Source organism: Equus przewalskii, chromosome 5, assembly GCF_037783145.1.
Source record: "Equus przewalskii isolate Varuska chromosome 5, EquPr2, whole genome shotgun sequence".
Taxonomy (NCBI): Eukaryota; Metazoa; Chordata; class Mammalia; order Perissodactyla; family Equidae; genus Equus; species Equus przewalskii.
The window spans coordinates 7,687,824-7,704,795 of NC_091835.1; the positions used below are offsets into that span (position 1 = coordinate 7,687,824).

General features: G+C 59.1%; 1 protein-coding gene across 17 annotated transcripts in view; it reads right to left on the reverse strand.

Annotated features, from left to right (window-relative positions):
* The window catches only part of TNS1 (tensin 1), a 206,656-nt gene that overhangs the window by 168,271 nt on the left and 21,413 nt on the right, over positions 1-16,972 (reverse strand). For 8 of the 17 annotated variants that reach the window (XM_070619869.1, XM_070619854.1, XM_070619851.1 and 5 more), the window contains exon 2: positions 8,927-9,041. Coding sequence is in view for 7 of the 17 variants with exons in the window: in XM_070619854.1 (XP_070475955.1) it covers positions 8,927-9,041 (115 nt within the window). In the remaining 10 variants the exon portion in view is untranslated. Of the gene's footprint in view, positions 1-8,926; positions 9,042-16,972 lie in introns of those variants that run through there. The other 9 variants (XM_070619848.1, XM_070619846.1, XM_070619844.1 and 6 more) reach the window with 2 other exon arrangements.

Sequence of the window (16,972 nt, forward strand, 5' to 3'; positions counted from 1 at the left end):
GCCACCCAGGCAGCCCAGCCCGGCGGGCACAGAGCTGAGGACAGCATCTTAGTGGGAATGACAAGAAGGTGCCCTTTCTCCAGGCAGACCCAGCGCTGTGCCTGGGCGCGTGGCTGGGGGAGCGAGGCATGGGGCTGATTCCGGCGCCCTCTCAGACAGACGCCCTCGGCAGTGGTGGCCTGCATGACCCCACAGGGCCGCCCCGCCTGTCGCCCAGCGGGCAGACACTCCACAACGCCCTTGAGTGCCACTCGCTGGGCAGCTACCATACAATGAGCGCAGTGCCGTGCGTGCTGGAATGCAGCAGCCTGCCCTTGAGAGCTCCCGCCCCCAAGGAAGACCTGCCCTGGCCCCCGGGCCGAGACAAAAGCTCCACAAACTGAGCTCAAGAGGCAGGTCTCAGGCAGCGCTGGGGGGTGGCCAGGTCCCTGCCGAGGGATTTTTACACCTTCACAAGCACCTGACCAACCCCAAGGAGGCCCTCTGGCCCCGACCCCCTGCGGAGGCCTCCTTTATAGTCTCAGCCCCCTTTCTCAGAGGCCGGTGCTTCCTACTCTAACCTGCACCCTTCCTGCTGGAATTTGGAACCTGGGCATGCCATGCTGCTGGCTTCTTGCTTCCCAGATCAACAGCCCATTCCAGCGTGTTCCAGGAGGAGAAAGTGTGGCCCCCAGCCTCCAAGGTGGCCCCAGGGTCTCTCGCCTCCTGGTCTGCACACCTCCTGTAGTCCCCACCCACAGTGACGAGGAAGGTTTATGTCCCCCGTCGGGTGTTGTGGAAATGACGGTGTGCGACTTCTGAGGGCAGGCGTCCGAGGCACTGCAGCTCAGCCTCTCTCCTTAGATCCCCCTCACTGTGGGGGGGCAGGCCCCATGTCCTGAGGACCCTCAACCAGCCCTGCACACGGCCCTGCGGGGAACAGCTGAGGCCTCCCGCACCAGCCAGCGCCAGCCAGGCTGGCACGCAACCGAGCCACCTTGGCAGTGGATCACCCTGCCACTGTCAGGCCCTCAGATGACTGGCATCGTGACGGCCATGTCATGAGACCCCCCAGAGTCCAAACCAGCCAGCTCGGTCACTCACGAACCCCTGACCCACGGAAATTACCTGGGAGAATTTTGTATGGGTGTTAAACTGCTCAGCTTTGGGGTAATTTATACTCGGCTGCAGATGACTAATACAGAGACTGGAGCACAGGACCTCTCCGAAAGCAAGAGGCCAGAGAGCGATGCTGGAAACTGAGACCAGAGGCCATCTCCGGGGTCCCTGCTCGCTCCCCGGGTACCTGCATGCTCCTCTCTGGAGCTCCCTCCCTTTTCTTACCCCAAGTAATTAGTCATCGGCTCCCAGAAAGTACCTCCAAAGAGGGTGCTGAATCTCAACCTTCCTCCCTAGCCCCCACCACTGCACCAGTTCAGACCAGTTCATCCTGCCCTGGGCCGCATCTCCCCAGCAGCCTTGTCCCCCTTCAATCCACAGAGTCACAGACCACTCTTGAGTGCACACTGATCACACCCCTGCTTAGAACCTTCTATCCAGCTCCTCAGCACACTTATAAGGGCCTGCATGGCCTGGTCGTGCCTCCGTGTCCAGCTGCTGCCCCCAAAGGGATTTGTTGCTGCTTCACCACACTCCCCAAATGGACTCTTGAGTCCACAAGGAGCAGGTCTGGAATGGTGAACTCATATGCATCCTTCAAAGCCCAGTTCAAAATGTCCCTCCCTGGATAAGCAGGCATTCCAAGATGGTCCCTCCCTCTTCTGTGTTCCCAGAATCCTCAGCTCACACCCCTTGGAAATTTCTCATCACCTTGAAGGACTAAGTATTCCTTTAGGATGTGTTCTCCCCCACATCCAGCTGCCTCTCTAAGGCAGAAAGGAGGTCCTGTTCAACTTTGCAGTGTTGTATCCTGCCCCTTCCCCTAGCACAGTGTCTGCATACAGATGGGGCTCAATGAATGTGGAGTCGAGTTCAGATTGGAAGGATTCTCCCCAGCCGAAACCCCTGGGATCGGGGCTGACGTTCTGGGGCAACGGAACAGACGACAGAGAGAGCAGGCGGGTGAGCCCCACTCTTCAGCTGCGGCCCCTCCTGGGAGGGCCAGCAGGGACATGGTCAGTGTCCTGAGCGCTTCGGTACAGACACCACCTGCGATGGAGCCTGGTGAGGGGCTGGGCGCACTAAGGGAGTTACTCGTCCTTCATCCACTCGCCCACTGGCCCCGCTCTCCATGCACCCACTTTGCTCCCTGGCTGCATGGAGACTGGCTCCCAGCTCAAATGCAGGTCACGCACTAGCTCTGTGACCTGGGGTGACTCACTGAACCACTCTGAGCCTTTATTTGCACTAGCTCTGTGACCTGGGGCAAGTTACTGAACCACTCTGAGCCTTCATTTCCTCATCTATAAAATGAGGGTAAGAACAGCATCTACCTCCCAGGGTTGTCCTGAGAAGGAATGAGCGAAGATATGTGGTTGGCCCAGAGGATGCTCTATCGAAGGGCTCGCTGTCACCAGCAGCGTCGTCGTCACCTTCGTCATTATTATTATTGTACGGAGGAGCCCCCACGTCCTAGTCAGGAGACCTGGGTTCTCCTCCTGACTGCTGTCATACAGCTGTGTGACCTGAAGCAAGTCACTCCCCCTCTCTGGGTCTCAGCCCCCTGCTCGGGAAATAAGGCAATCAGCTGGGAACCTCCAGGATGCACTGGGCCTGCGCCCTGGTCTTCGTGGGCTGGCTCAGTGTTTAAAGGGCAAAGACTTATTTTCTTACTCGGAATGCCTTTCCGCAGAGCAGCTCCCTGCAGTCGCAGGGTGCCCCCCACGCCCTGCTGTCTCACACTGGCCTGCGTTTCCGCGAGGGCCCTGGGGCAGAAGGCCTCCAGCCCTCCTCCAGCTGTGAGAGCCGGCGTGTGACGAGCCAGCCTCTGCTTCACAGGCACCACCCTCGGTCCCCTCCCTCCAACCCGGAAAGGGGGGACACCCGGGTCCAACCTGACGACACCCCAAACGCTGCTGAGGACACACCCAGCCTGTGCTTGATGGGGATGCCCACCCCACCATTTCTCACTGCTGGGGAACGGGGCCAGGAAACCCCAGCCTCCGTGTCCCGGGGCCCCTCAGATGCCCGAGTCCGTGGGTCACCTGCGGCTGGAGAAGCGCACCCTGACCCCAGCCCCTGGCCAGCCCCCACCTCGCTGGGCTGCCCGTCCTCCCTCCTGGGGTGGCTTCCTGCCTCTCGGAACACAGGAAGCCAACATTGTTGGGATCTAAATGGCCTTTTCCTCCCGGCCTTGGGTCGGAAAATGAGCACATAGCCTTGGTGTGCACCTGACCCCGGCAATAACCGCCCGCGCGCCTGGCCGGCCGCGGCTCCTTCCCCAGCTCAGCTGCCCACCTGCCCACTGGACCTCAGCCCTGCCCTGCCCTGCTCATCTCCACGGCCTGGCCCAGAGGCGTGTGATGGTTTATATTATGTGTCGACTTGGCTAGGCCACGGTACCCAGATATTTGTTCAACATTATTCTAGATGTTTCTGTGAAGGGCTTTTTTTGGATGAGGTTAACATTTAAATCAGTAGACTTTGGGTAAAGCACATTACCTTTCATAATGTGGGTGGGCCTCAGCCAGTCAGTTGAAGGCCTGAATACAAAAAGACTGATCCCCCCCAGTAAGAAAGGATTCTGCCAGTGGACTGGTTTTGGACTCGAACTGCAACCTGCCCCTGGGTCGCCAGCCTCCTGGCCCACCCGGCAGATTCTGGACTTGCCACGCCCCCCAGTCACATGAGCCAGTTCCTTAAATACGTATCCATCCACGCACCCCGTGGGTTCTGGTTCTCTGGAGAGCCCTGACTGATCCAAGGTGTCTCAGGGGCAATGAGCAGTGTGGCTCTGAGCTTGGAGCTAGAAGAAACCTTCTAGATAGTCCCATCCAGTCGTTTCCAGGCATTTTTGCAGCAAACCCTTCGTGCAGATGGACCCCTGCGTGGAATCCCAGGGATGCTGGTCAGCGTTTGCTGGGCGCCTGTTCTGTGCGGGCTCTGTGTGAACACTGTGTGTGTGTCATCCCCTTTAATCCCCACAGTCGCCGGGGAGGGAGGTTTGCTCTGTGCCCCATTTTAAAGGTGAGGTGACTGAGGCTCACGGACGTGAAGCCGCCCGCCCACGTTCTCACTGGAAAGGGGCAGAGCTGGGGTTGGAATCCAGGACGTCTGAGCCCAGTGCAAGACCACCGCACCATCCTGCCTCCTGATACATGGAACTCCTGAAAGCAGAGCTGCTCTGATTGGAGCGGGCAGGGCCGGGGCCCCAGCCCCCCAAGCCTTCCCTTGGATTTCCTGTTTTCCCCCTTAGGCCCCTAAAGCATCTCCAAAGAACCTTACAGCTCCTTTGGAACACAGTATAGAACCTCCGATCTAGTCCGACTCTTCATTTAAAGAAAGGGGAAAGCCAGGCCCAGAGAGGTTAAGTGTCTCACCCAAGGTCACACAGCCAGGCAGGAGCAAGCCAGGACAAGAACCCAGGGTCTTCCCACCCTACCAGGCTGCCTCTGAGGACTCCTCAGAGGTCCTCAGACACAGAGTAGAAGCTGGGATCCCTGAGGAAGCAACAGATGAGAAAGAGCTCCCTGAAACAAGGTCTCCCCAGATCCAACCAGTGAGGGCTTCTGGGTAGGCTTGCCCAATAAGAGCTGAATTGTCTTCCCCAGGGGCATCCCACTCAGGAAACTGCAGGTGACTGTCCCCACTTCCAGGCTGACCAGAGGCATGGAGAGGGGAAACGTTGTGAGTCTAGGCCCCAATCCAGGCCCAGACAGCAGCCCTTGGGCTCCTGAGGTGGCATTCTGTTCTCTTCCCTGGGACTTCAGCCTAGCAGGAGGCTAGAGACCCCTTGGGCAAGGCCTCAACTCCCTAGAGCACTGCCCCAGGGACCTGTGGGAAACCCACTGTTGGAACTGAGGAACTCCTACACACCCCTCAAGACCCAGCCTACATATGCCTTCCCTGCTGAAGCCCAACAGGAAAACCTCTGCAAAGTCAGAGACACCTCTCTGTCAGCTTTGCCACCACGTTCTGTGATTGTCTGATGGCACGTCTGTCTTCCCCGGCCAGGGGTGGGCCTTGGCACCAGCACTTGCCACAGCATCCAGTCCAGAGGGAGCTCAGTTCATGATTGTCAGATGGATGTCCATGTGCATGCAGGAGGCAAAGTGGCAGCCTACACTGGGAGTGCTATCTAGCCTTTGCAGACTCCAGCAAGGGAATTTTCCAGGCCCTCCCACGGTCTGGGCCTCAGTGAACACTGCCGGCCCAGCCCCTTATCTATAGATCGGGAAACTGAGGCCCCAGTGGTGAAGTGATTTATCTGAGGTCACAGGGCCTGTGTGGCAGAGCCCAGGCACCAGCAAAGGCACTGGGCCCTTTCTCCTCCCACTGTCCCATCCAGCCCCGTCTCCCCCAGGGAGCCTGAGTCCCTGACACCAACACTCACAGCCACACACAGAGCCTCAGTGTTCCTCACAGCCAGCCCCTGAGAGACGCAGGCCGGGGTTTATCATTAACCCCACGGCACACGGGGAACAGGCTCGGCGAAGTAGACGGCTGGCCGGTGACCTCTGCCTCTGTATCTGTCACTCTCACGCCTGCACATCCCGCCACCTCAGTTCTTTGTCTGCCTCGTTCGTCCTCGAGTCCCCCAGAGCCAGGACTCGACCCCAGTTCCTTGCCTGCCTTCCCACTCCCACCTTCTACCCCCCGCCCCCCCAGCCATATTACAGTGAATGGCGAAAAGCAGAGGGCAGGGCCTGGAACTGTCCCAGCTGCGGCAGGGCAGCCAGAGGGGGAGGGGACAAATGCCAGGTCCCTCTAGACCCCAGGAAGCGTCTTCCCTGCCCCCTGCCTGCAGCAGAAGTTCCCGCAACACTGCAGGCCCCATGGAGCCTGAACACAGAGCCCTGATGGTCCATACAGCCCACCGTCCCCATCCCCCCCAGCCATCAACCCTGAGGGTCATCTTGAAGACTGGAGGATGGGCCAGAGAGCCAAGCAAACCCTTTGGGTTGGGCTTGGTGAATAAAACATGGCCTGGACTTTAGTCCACAATGGCCCCCTCAGCGAGAGAACGACCTGGACAACCATCCCTGATGGCCCTCGGTAGATGGGTGGGTGGGTGGATGGATGAATGGGTGAGTGGGTGGGTAGATGGGTGGATGGATGGATGGGTGGATGGATGAGTGGATGGGTGGGTCGGTGGATGGGTGGATGGGTAGGTCAGTGGATGGATGGGTGGATCAGTGGGTGGGTGAGTGGATGGGTGGGTCAGTGGGTGGATGGGTGGGTCAGTGGGTGGATGGGTGGATGAGTGGGTGGGTGATGGGCGGGTGAGTGAGTGGATGGATCAGGGAGTCTGTCCATCTCATGCCACCATGGCCTCCTGATTCCAAAGCACAAAGAGTAGGTCCACTCCTGCGTTTCCCACCAGTAAGCCCAGCAGCCCCAACGCTGCCCCCAGGCCTGATGACCCCAACCCTCTTGCTGAGGGTGAGCATGTGGCCTGTGGAGTCTTCCCTCCTCCCTTGCTGGGCCCGCCCCTGGTCCTTCTATGACCCAGTCCTGACACCTGGTGGTGCCTCTGGAGTGTGGCCCTGGCTTTCTTCCCTCTAACTCACCCAGAGCTGCCAAACCAGCCTGGCAGCCCACTGGCCACCTGCCCTCCACTCCAGTTCACACCAGCAGGGCCGGCTCCCAACCAGGTGAAGCCGGGGTCAGTCACCTTGGGCACCTTCCATTCGCATGGGGTCAAATGCCTCCTCAACCCAGGCTCTCCAGTCATGTCAACTGGAGAACCTAGGACCAGAGACTGTAACAGAATACGCGGCCAGAGATGTGCCCAAGGTCACCCGGTGAGCATGCCAGGACTTCCTCCTGCCCCTGCCCGGTGCAGCCTCCTATCAGAGTAGCACAGGGGTCACTGGGGTGAAGGGAAGCCCGGCTGGGGAAGGAAGGAAGGAAGGAACTGGGGGAGGGCCAGAGGCTAGCCAAGGCAGGTCCACGGGGCGGGCAGTGGGGGGCAGTGATGGGAGCAGCATGCAGACCCCACCCGCAGAAGTTCCTCCAGCTCCTACCCCGGACCGGCACCGGCGCCAGCCCCAGCCAGACCTGCCGGGAGGAGGGCGACACCCCGCGGCTAGTTTTGGTATTGCAACGGTTCCTGCTGGCCCTAAACGCAGGCTGGGTGTCCCAGCCCTTTGGTGGAAGACCATAAACCTCTGCCCTTTGCCCATGGCAGGCCTCGTCTGGACCACCCTCCCAAACTCACTCCCTCTCCTCCACCCACCCATTCCAGCCCCTACCAGCCAGCTGCAGCTCCTCGTGCAGGAAGCCTTCCCTCCGCTAGACAGCACACACCCCGAAAACCCACTCCGACCCAGCCGGCTGTGTGCCTTGGCAAGAGCTTAACTACTCTGAGCCTCAGTTTCCTCCTCTGTAAAACAGGGGGCAACCCCAGCGCCCCTCGGACACCGCGAGCATTGCATGAGGTCGTGGGTGTGAGCGCTTTAATAGTCAGTGCTTGAATAATTGCTCCCTAGCCTCTGATGCCCTGCTTCCCAGCCCCACTGGGACCATGGCATGGAGGGAAGGCAGACAGGAGAGTCCAGGTGGAGAGAACCGCGTGAGCGAAGGCTCCAGGGCGCAAGAGCCCGGCCCCTTCTGCATGTTTGACATACTTGGCATATTTGGGAAAGGGTGAGGTGCAGCTGGTTTGAGCACGGACTTGGGGAAGGGGTGGGTCCCGCCAGGCCTCGCGGCCCTGGGAAGGGGTCTGTGCTTTGTCCTGAGGTCGTGGGGCCCCCAATGCCCTACCCAGGAGATGACAGAGCAGGATCCACATGGAGTCCGGCTGGAAGCCGGTGTAGACGGCGGCTCCAAGAGGGTGGGCCAGGAACAGGGGCAAAGGGGCCGCGGTCAGTCCCCAGGAGAGAGATGCCAGCAGCCTGAACTGGCTGCAGAGAAACTCAGAGAGTCCAGCTGTGCTGGGGACCTGGCGACTGAGGGGGCGTGGGGGTGAAGGAGAGCGAGGCCTCTAGCGGGCCGACTGGGGGGTGATGGCATCAGCCGCCGAGGCTGGGTGTGGAGCCTCCTGCTGATGTCACTGTGTGATCCGGGACAAGACAGCGACTTCTCTGGCAGCAGCGACAGCTGACCGCCAGGCCATTCCAGGAGCACGAGGACGGTGATGGGAAACACCCAGCGGCCAGCAGGTGCCCCCACAGCTCTGACTAGGGGCCTCTTAAACACACCCCTAATCAGCCGCTAGGCATCTTTGCAGCACTCCTGGTGCCAGGCACACGCCACCCACACACCTCCCACACTGCAGCCACACAACCTCCATGTGCCATCTACATGCCCTCCACATGCCACCCACACACCTCCCACGTACCCTCTACATGCCACTCACACATCCAATAACACCTTCTGCACACCATCCACATGCCCTCCACGCACCACCACACACTATCCACATGCCATCCACACATGTTCCACATGCCAACCACATGACATCCACAGGCCAACCACACCCCACTCACAAAATCTCCACACCCCACCACATGCTATCCACACACCTTCCACATGCCATCCACATGCCATCTGTATGCCATTCATATACCTTCTTCATGCCGTCCACACGTAATGCCAGTCATCCACCCACAAACTACACGCCATTTCCATGCCACCTGTCGCCCACATGTGCCATCCACATACTTGCCATCAGTGTGCTCAGCATCCCCTCCCAGATGAGAACCCCAGGCACCAGGTTGGGACACCAAGGACATCCGCAAAGCCGAGTCCCAGGCTGGGTGGGCCCCAGGCCGTGCCCTTCCCGTGCAGACACGCTCCCAGCCCCGTGGCCCGACCAGCTGCTCACCTTTGCAGGTGCAGCCCTCACGGGTGATGGCCTGTCGGCAGATGCCACAGGGCTTCACCTTCTTGAAGGTCTTCACCTTGAAGTGGTGCGTCTTGGGGGCGTCCAGGTCCTCTGGCTGTGGGAGGAGAGGCACAGTGATTAGGTCTGGGCAATGGCCGGTCCTGGGGGAGGCGTCGGGGGGCTGGGGAAGGAGTAATCAAGGACTGGGGAAGAGGCGAGGCAAGAGCCCCTTCAGGGTGAGAGGCCGGAGCCCATTTCTGGGAGGAGGTGCCCAGGGAAAGAGGAAGCTGTGCGTGTGGCCCAGGCTCCCAGGCTTGGGTGGGGTCAGCATCCTGGGGCCCAGAGCCCCCGCATCTGGATCACAGGCCCAGCCAGGGCTTCTTAATCATTTTTTCCTTTTATTTACTTTATTAGCAGACTGCACTCATTTTAAATGTACTGCTTGATAGAATTTTACACACGTATGCCCCACGTAACCACAGCCCAGGAGGCTCCCCATGGCCGTCCCAGTCAGTATCCCCAAGGTAAATACTACTGTGACTGCTATCACCAAAGAGTCGTTTTGCCAGATTTTTAAACTTCATGTGACTGGAATGGTGCAGCGTGTCCTGTAGTGCCTGGCTTCTGTCACTCAGCATTCATTGGTGAGAGTCACCCATGTGGCTGCACAAAGGAGCGGCTCCTTCCTTTTCATGGCTGTGTAGTATTCCATCACCTGAAGGCAGCTAATTTGTTTATCCATTCCACTGCCAATAATCCTTAACTTTTTCACCCATGTCCCCAGAGTGCCATGTCCCTCGTTCTCTCTCTCATCCTCATTACCACCTCCTGCCCCAGCCCAGAAGGACTTTCCATCTTTATTTTCATTTCCTACTCTTTGTATTATGGAAATACTAATATGTTAAATATCCTTTTAAAACCTCACCACCACACATGAGATGAGAGGCAGGCTGGCAGTCCTTCTGTGTGACCTGCCATGAGCCCCTGGGCCAGTCACGTCCCCACCACCACCACGGGCCTCAGTTGGTCCCTCCAGACCATGCAAGGTTGGGCAGCACATCCTCGAGCTCTGACGGTCTGTCCTCTGTAACCGTGTATGGGAATGCCTCTAAGCCCCAAAGCCCCTCACCTACTCTGCTCAGGACCCCCTCTGCCCTGGGGCCCCAGCCCAGGCGCAGGCTGGCGAGCTCCGGCACCCAGAGGAGGCCCCAGGGCAGCCATCCCTGCCACAGGCACTGCTGCTCTCCAAGGCACCTCACCCTGTGTCCAGCCTGGTTCATTCCCCACTCCGGCAGCAGGGGCCAGCAGAGCACAGATGTGGCAGCCCCTACCTTCCGCTCCCAGGCACAGAGCTCTCTGAGCTCTCTCTGCACACACACGACACAGAGACACAGCCGCAGGCCCTGCAGCTCCTGTGGAGAGGACTCTTGTCTTCCAGTCCCCTCCTTGCACCCTGCTCCGGAGCCTCCCAGCTCTGGGACAGCGGCAGGGCGCCACTCGTGTGTTCAGAGGAGGAGGGTGGCATGTCCCACAAGCCAGCATGTCCAGGACTCCTGTCTGAAGACACTTGTGGTGGGTCCTGGGAGAAAGAGACTGAGCCGTGAGAGACACAGACAAAATGAGAGAAAGACAGAGAGACAACGAGATAAAGAGAGAGACGGAGACAGAGAGACAGACAGACAGAAAAGCAACAGAGTCAGACAGAGGGGAAGAAAAGAAGAGCAAGATAAAGGCAGAGACAAAGGCAGAGAAGAGGACGCGCCCACGGAGAATGAGAGATCAGATCAGATCACGCAGAGACTGTACAGGGACCCACAGAATCAAGGGGCACAGACAGACAAAAGGACGTGGGAACCAGCTTGAAGGGGCCTCCAAAGGCTAAATCTGGGAAGATCTGAGCATCAAAATACACGATGATAGAAACGGGCTAACTGAGCCCACACTGGCACGTGAAATAAGTGAATCAATTGGAAGTTTGATGAGGAACAGGCTATTTACGAGTTTCAAAGCACCTCCCACATCATGCTTCTAAATTACAAAGGGGAGAGACGTCTGTTTCCTGCAGACTCACTGTATCCAGCGATAAAGCGACCGTCACCAGCAGCACCGTGCGCCGGGGGAGGCCAGGAGCGGGCATTGCCCCTGCTGGGTCCGCCGGAGAGCCAGCGAACCCGGTCACGAGGAGGCACCAGACCGACCCAATCGAGGACAGTCCCCCAGTGAAATGGCTTGTAAACTTCAAAAGCAGCAAGGTCACAACGTCAAGGAAAGACCGAGGAAACTTCCAGACTGAAGTAGACTGAAGAGCCAGGACAAGCAAGCTACGGCCGATTCTGAGCCTATCCCCCCCACCCCCGCCTCCCCCCCCAACCCAGGCCAGCCTCCAGCGGGTCCGCGGTGGGGGGCGGGGGCCAGGCGCGGCAGGGCAGTGTGCACCTGGGACGGCTGCGCTGGGTTAGCAGGAGCATGGGGGAGTGTTTTAGGGGCGGCCCCAGCAGCGCTCCCTGCATGCGAGGCGGGGCGGCAGGGCCTGTGTCCCCGGAGTCCCAAGGGCTGGGTTCTGGGAGCTGAAGCTGGGAGCAGGGGCAGGGCGGCCCAGCTCTGGACCTCACTCAGTGTCCCCCATCCCACGAGGAGGGGCAGGCGAGTCCCCTCCTTTTCTGAGGTCTCGCCTCCCCTGTTTTCCCATCTCAGCCCTCAAAGTCTGGCGGCCTCCTAGGTGATCTGTCGTAGAATTCCAGCGAGGGGGCCTGACCCCAGTCAGCAGCAGCAGCCCAGGCGGGAGGTGGGAAGGGAGCAGGGAGGGGACCCCGGGTTCAGTTGAAGGCGTGTCTGGGGAGGCAGGCAGGAAGCCACGAAGCCCCATCGTCCCAGGCCCCTCTCACCCCCCCGAGCCCGCCTCTCCCACCCCACTGTCAGACGGCACTCCCCATTCCAGCTTATCCCAGACTTCTCTGCCTACACCCCAGATCCAACCCACCCCGCAAAGCCCAGAGAAAGAGGCCTCCTCCCCAAAGCACGGTGGGGCAGTGGGATCTCCCGGAAGTGGGCCGTGGCCGCCCAGTGCACAGCTGGGGAGCAGGGAGAGCCTTCTGGACTGACGCACAAACGCCAGCCTTCTCCCGGGGCCTGGGCTTGTCCGCCCTGCCTGCCCAACCCCATAACATCTGGGTTTACAGAATCTCTGCCCATGCGGGATGGAGGGCAGGAGCAGGTTCCAGATACTCTCGCTGGCCTTGCTCGTGGCCCCTCTGAGCAGCTCCTGGGCGATGGCCTGGCATGCTCTGGCCCCTACCCCCACCCCATCCTGGCTCTCTGGCTGAGGGAGCACTCAGATGGGAGTCTAGAGACGTGCTTTCTAGGCTGGCCGCCTTGAGAACATTAATGGCCTTCTCTGGGCCTCATGGTCCTCAAATGAAAATGAGGGGTCTGGACAAGGTCGTCTGCATGTAGATGAGTAGGGCGCTCTAGTGGTTAAGATTAGGCACTCTCACTGCCACGGCCTGGTTCGTTTCCCAGTCAGGGAACCACACCACCTGTCTATCGGTTGTCATACTGTGGTGGCTGTGTGTTGCTGTGATGCTGAAAGCTATGCCACCAGGATTTCAAATAGCAGCAGGGTCACCCATGATGGACAGGTTTCAGCAGAGCTTCCAGACTAAGACAGACCAGGAAGAAGAACCTGGCCACCCACTTCTGAAAGAATTGGCCACGACAACCCCGTGAACAGAGCAGAGCATTGTCTGATGGAGCACCAGAAGGTGAGAAGATGGTGCAGAAAGATCGAGCAGAGTTCCGCTGTCCCAGGGCGCTGGGAGTCAGAATCCACTCAAGGGCACCACCAGCACCAAGACAGAGTAGGGGAAAGAATGGGCCAGTCTGCCACGAAGGGACTGGGGGAGCTGGGGGCGGGATACACTGACGGTTACAGAGATTGGGATGTTCATGAGACATCACCCCTCATGGGAGGCTGGCGAGCCCAAGGAGGCCTGCTCGACCACCCTTGGGCAAGTGGCCCCAGGCCATGACCTCAACTCTACCCGCAGGGGCCCCCCTCAATTTATAAAACAGGCTGTCTGGTGATCTTGTTGAAAGAGTCGTCCACACAGGTCGGAAGGTTTCCCAGGAGGATGGAGGGGAGGTCTGGGGGGTGAGGGGAGCCTCTGTCTACAGAAATCAAAACAAAACCAAGGGAGCAGCAGCTGCAAGGAGGCATGATCAGACTCACCGGGAAGAAGAGCATCCCAGGAATCATTTGTTAAAATCCAGACGGAGAAGAAACACAGTCGTCTGGTCTGCCCTGCCCTGGCCCCGGGTGGCTCTGCGGTACAGCAGAGGATGTGAACACGCCCAGCAAGTGACAATGATCATCATCTTCCCCGACAAGTGGCCTCACACAGCTCACCAGGCCCCTCCCCTTCTGGGTTGGCTCCTAAAGGACCTGGGGCAGGGGGGCACGGCCACAGCAATGCCCACTCCCTCGAGAGCCAGAGCCCAGGAAAGGTTCAGGGTCTCAGTCCGGAAGCCCATCTTCCCGGCTCCAGGTCCAGAGCCCCAGCCCTGCGACAAGCACACCCAGCCTCAGAAGGCTCTCCTGGCCCTCCGGAGGGATCCTCTCCTTCCCACCCTCCATTCTACCAGAACTGCCTGCCAGATACAGTCTCCGCCAGAGGGGTGGGGCCCTTCTGGCTTGGACAGCTCTGGCGGGACTCCTGGGCCCTGGGGTGGGAAAGCACTGTTCGCTGGTTCCTCCCTGCCCCATGGGGAAGAGGGGGGTGGGAGTGGGGGTGGTGATGAAAGGGGATTGATAACCCTAAGATCCTCCAGCTCAGGAACTCCTGCCCCCTCCCAAGAAACCTCCCCAGCCCCGCCCCCACTAGGCTCCCTGGATGATGTGGCAGAAATGAGCCTAGACAAGACAGCCACCAAGAAGCAGGCCTGGGACAGACCTGGAGGGTCCACCCACCCTCTCCCTGCCTCCTGGCCTTCCACCCCTCCCAGTCTCAGCACCTTGGTGGGGACGCCAGGACCTGGTTGGCATCAGCCGTCATTTCTATGGGGAAGACTCAGGCTCCAGGTGGAGCTGCAGGCTGGCATCTCGGAGTCCCCAGGCACCTCCAATGCGAGCTTCCCCAACGCCACTCACCTTCACATACAACCAAAGCTCCTACCCCGCTCAGTCCCCCGCCAGCCTTGCCATGCTCTTGGTGGCCCTAGTGGAAAACTCTGAGTCACTGGCAGCTCCTTCCGGCCCTCCACCCTCCTGTCCAGCCAGTTGCCAGGCTGTGGATTTTGCTTCCTAAACCTCTCTGGGCGCTCTCGTGCTGGTTAATCCCACTGTCTTTGCCCTACTGGAGGCCGTGTCGCTTCTGCCTAGGGCCCTCGCAACAGCCTCCTGGGCCCCCAACACTGGGTCCCTCCTTCCCACACAGCCTCTGAGGAGCACCGCTCTGTGGGGTCCCCTCACCCCAGAATGCTTCCATGCCTCTCCATGCATCCAAGATAAAAACGCACACTCCCTCCAGCCGGCAGGGGAGGCAGCCCGGGTCCACACTCACCCCATCATCTCCATCCCCACACTTCACTCCCCAGCCCCCGGCCCTGGGCCCACCTCACCCCGGAACCCCTACTCTGCTGTGCCCTCTTCCCAGAAAGCCCTTCCTCCGCTGTCAGCCTGTCAAGCTCTGAGGCACCCTGGAAGGCCTCCTTCAAGCCTCACCCCCTCGGGGAGGTCTTCCCAGACCCCCACCACTGTCAGAATCAGTCTCCAGGGGCTGGCCCAGTGGCACAGTGGTTAAATGCGCACATTCCACCTTGGAAGCCTTGGCTTCGCGGATTCGGATCCCGGGTTGCCGATATGGCGCCACTTGGCAAGCCATGCTGTGGTAGGCGTCCCACATATAAAGTAGAGGAAGATGGGCACGAATATTAGCTCAGGGCCAGTCTTCCTCAGCAAAAAGAGGAGGATTGGCAGCAGATGTTAGCTCAGGGCTGATCTTCCTCAAAAAAAAAAAAAAAAAGAATCAGTGTCCACTGCCAGCTTTTCTTCTTTTGAAAAGTTTAAAAGCTCCAGAGAAGATGAACATGCACACGCCCTTCGCCTCAGTTCCCCAGTCATGAACGTTTTCCGCTGGCACCTCCGCCCAACCCCCCACCCCCTGCCTCTGAGCCAGCCATAACCCAGCGGGGTCAGAGTTCCACACCCCTGACACTATGGCTTGACATGCAGTTCACAGTCTGCCCCCGCCTTTTGCCCAGTAACATCCATTACGGCTGGGCCTCAGTTCGGGTTTCATTTCCGCCTCAGGGTCCCATCAAGGCCCTGCGTTGCCTGTGGCTGTGGGTCTCTGCCGTCCTCTCTAACCCAGACACATTACTCCAGCTCCAGCTTTTGACTCCTCTTCTACGACACTGACGTTTTGGACAGGTCCAGGCTGTTTTGCAGAATGTCCCTCAGTTTGGATTTGTCTGGTCGTTTCCTGGTGATTCGATCTCCCCCCCCCAAGCCGGCGTCCCCTCCTTTACTGGGCTGGACTGTCTTGGGCCCTGCCACCGCCCAAGATGCCATCTGACTCGTCCCTGTTCCCCGACTTGTTGGCTAGGTGACCCCGGGCAAGGGCTTAACCCCCGTCTGCCTCGCTTCACTAATCTGTTAGCTGGGCTGTAACAGTAACCACCCACAGGCCCCCTGCGAGGACCCAATGAGGGGGCCCGAAGGGCGGCGGGAGCAGCGCCTGGCGTGTGGGGAGCGCTCCCTTGACGCGGGCCGGGTTTCATGCCATTGTTCCTCATGTGCACACTGGCCTAGCCCACGGGCGGCGCGTGTCTGTGTGTACGTCTGCTCCACGTCCCTCGTGTCCCAGAACAGCGTGACCCCAAAGCACGTGGACGGAGTCACTGCCTCTGTTCCCTCTAGTGTAATGATGCCCCACTCCGACTGACCTGGCCTCAGGGGGAGAACGCGGGGTCACCCCCTTCACCAGCCAGGGACACCAGGTGCTGCCACCACCTGGCTGAAGAGCCCTGGACCTCCCCGGGAGGGAAGAGGGCAGAGAGCAGCAGTGACCCTGCCCTGGAGGGGAGGCAGGAGACCCAGGTTCTAGTTCTACCTTGCTATGTGGCCTTGAAAACATGCCGTCCTATAATAAGAGCCAATGTTTCTTACTGTGTGAGAGACACAGTTCTAAATGGATGCACATATTAGCTCGTTTAAAACCTAACAACCTTATTGGTAGGTGGGGAAACTCAGGCACAGAGATGTAAAGCTACTGGCCTAAGGTCACACAGCTACCAAGTGGCAGGGCCAGGATCAAACCTGGACACTGCCCTCTTAGGCAGCACGCTACACTTCCTTGGGACACTGCAGGAAGCCAGTGCTGTGTTTCTCTCCGCCTTTGTGCCGCACATTCATTTTGAAAAACTTTGCAAGAGGAGAGTTTTATTTCAGACCCTGGTCGGTCTCATGCAGCCCAGCCTAGCTTCCAACCCATGGTCAGGAGGCTCCCCGGTGGGCACAGCCCTCGACCAGAGCTCCAGAGAGAGTGAACTTGGGCTCAGCCTGGGGTCTCCGTGGCAGGAACTGTCCACCAGGAAACTGGGGGCTCATGAGGACCCTCTGACTAAATGTGTGCTTAGCACTGGGCAGGACACCAGCTCCAGAAAAGAGAATACTTCCCTGTCTGCGGCTGGTATCCAAGCTTCTGTGAGGTCCAGAAAAGTCAAGTGACCAGCCTGAGGCCACACAGCTTGCTCAGGGCCGGGCCAGGGCTTGGCCCCCAGCCCTGCCTGGTGGCTCTTTCAGCCCCAGCCTCATAAGCCCCGTCCCAGTTCCTGAGAACAGAGGGAACCTCCTGGAAGGAAGAGCCTGCAGCACTAACTCCATCGGCCAAACACCAAAAAGCCTCAATTAATAGGCATGTAATTATTTTCTAGATAAACCCCACCTGAATCTCTAATAGCAAATGGGAGCATTTGATGGGAAAATCAAGTTATGCATAATACATAGCTATGCTCCTCACTAATAAAATAATTTTTATCCCTAGAGCT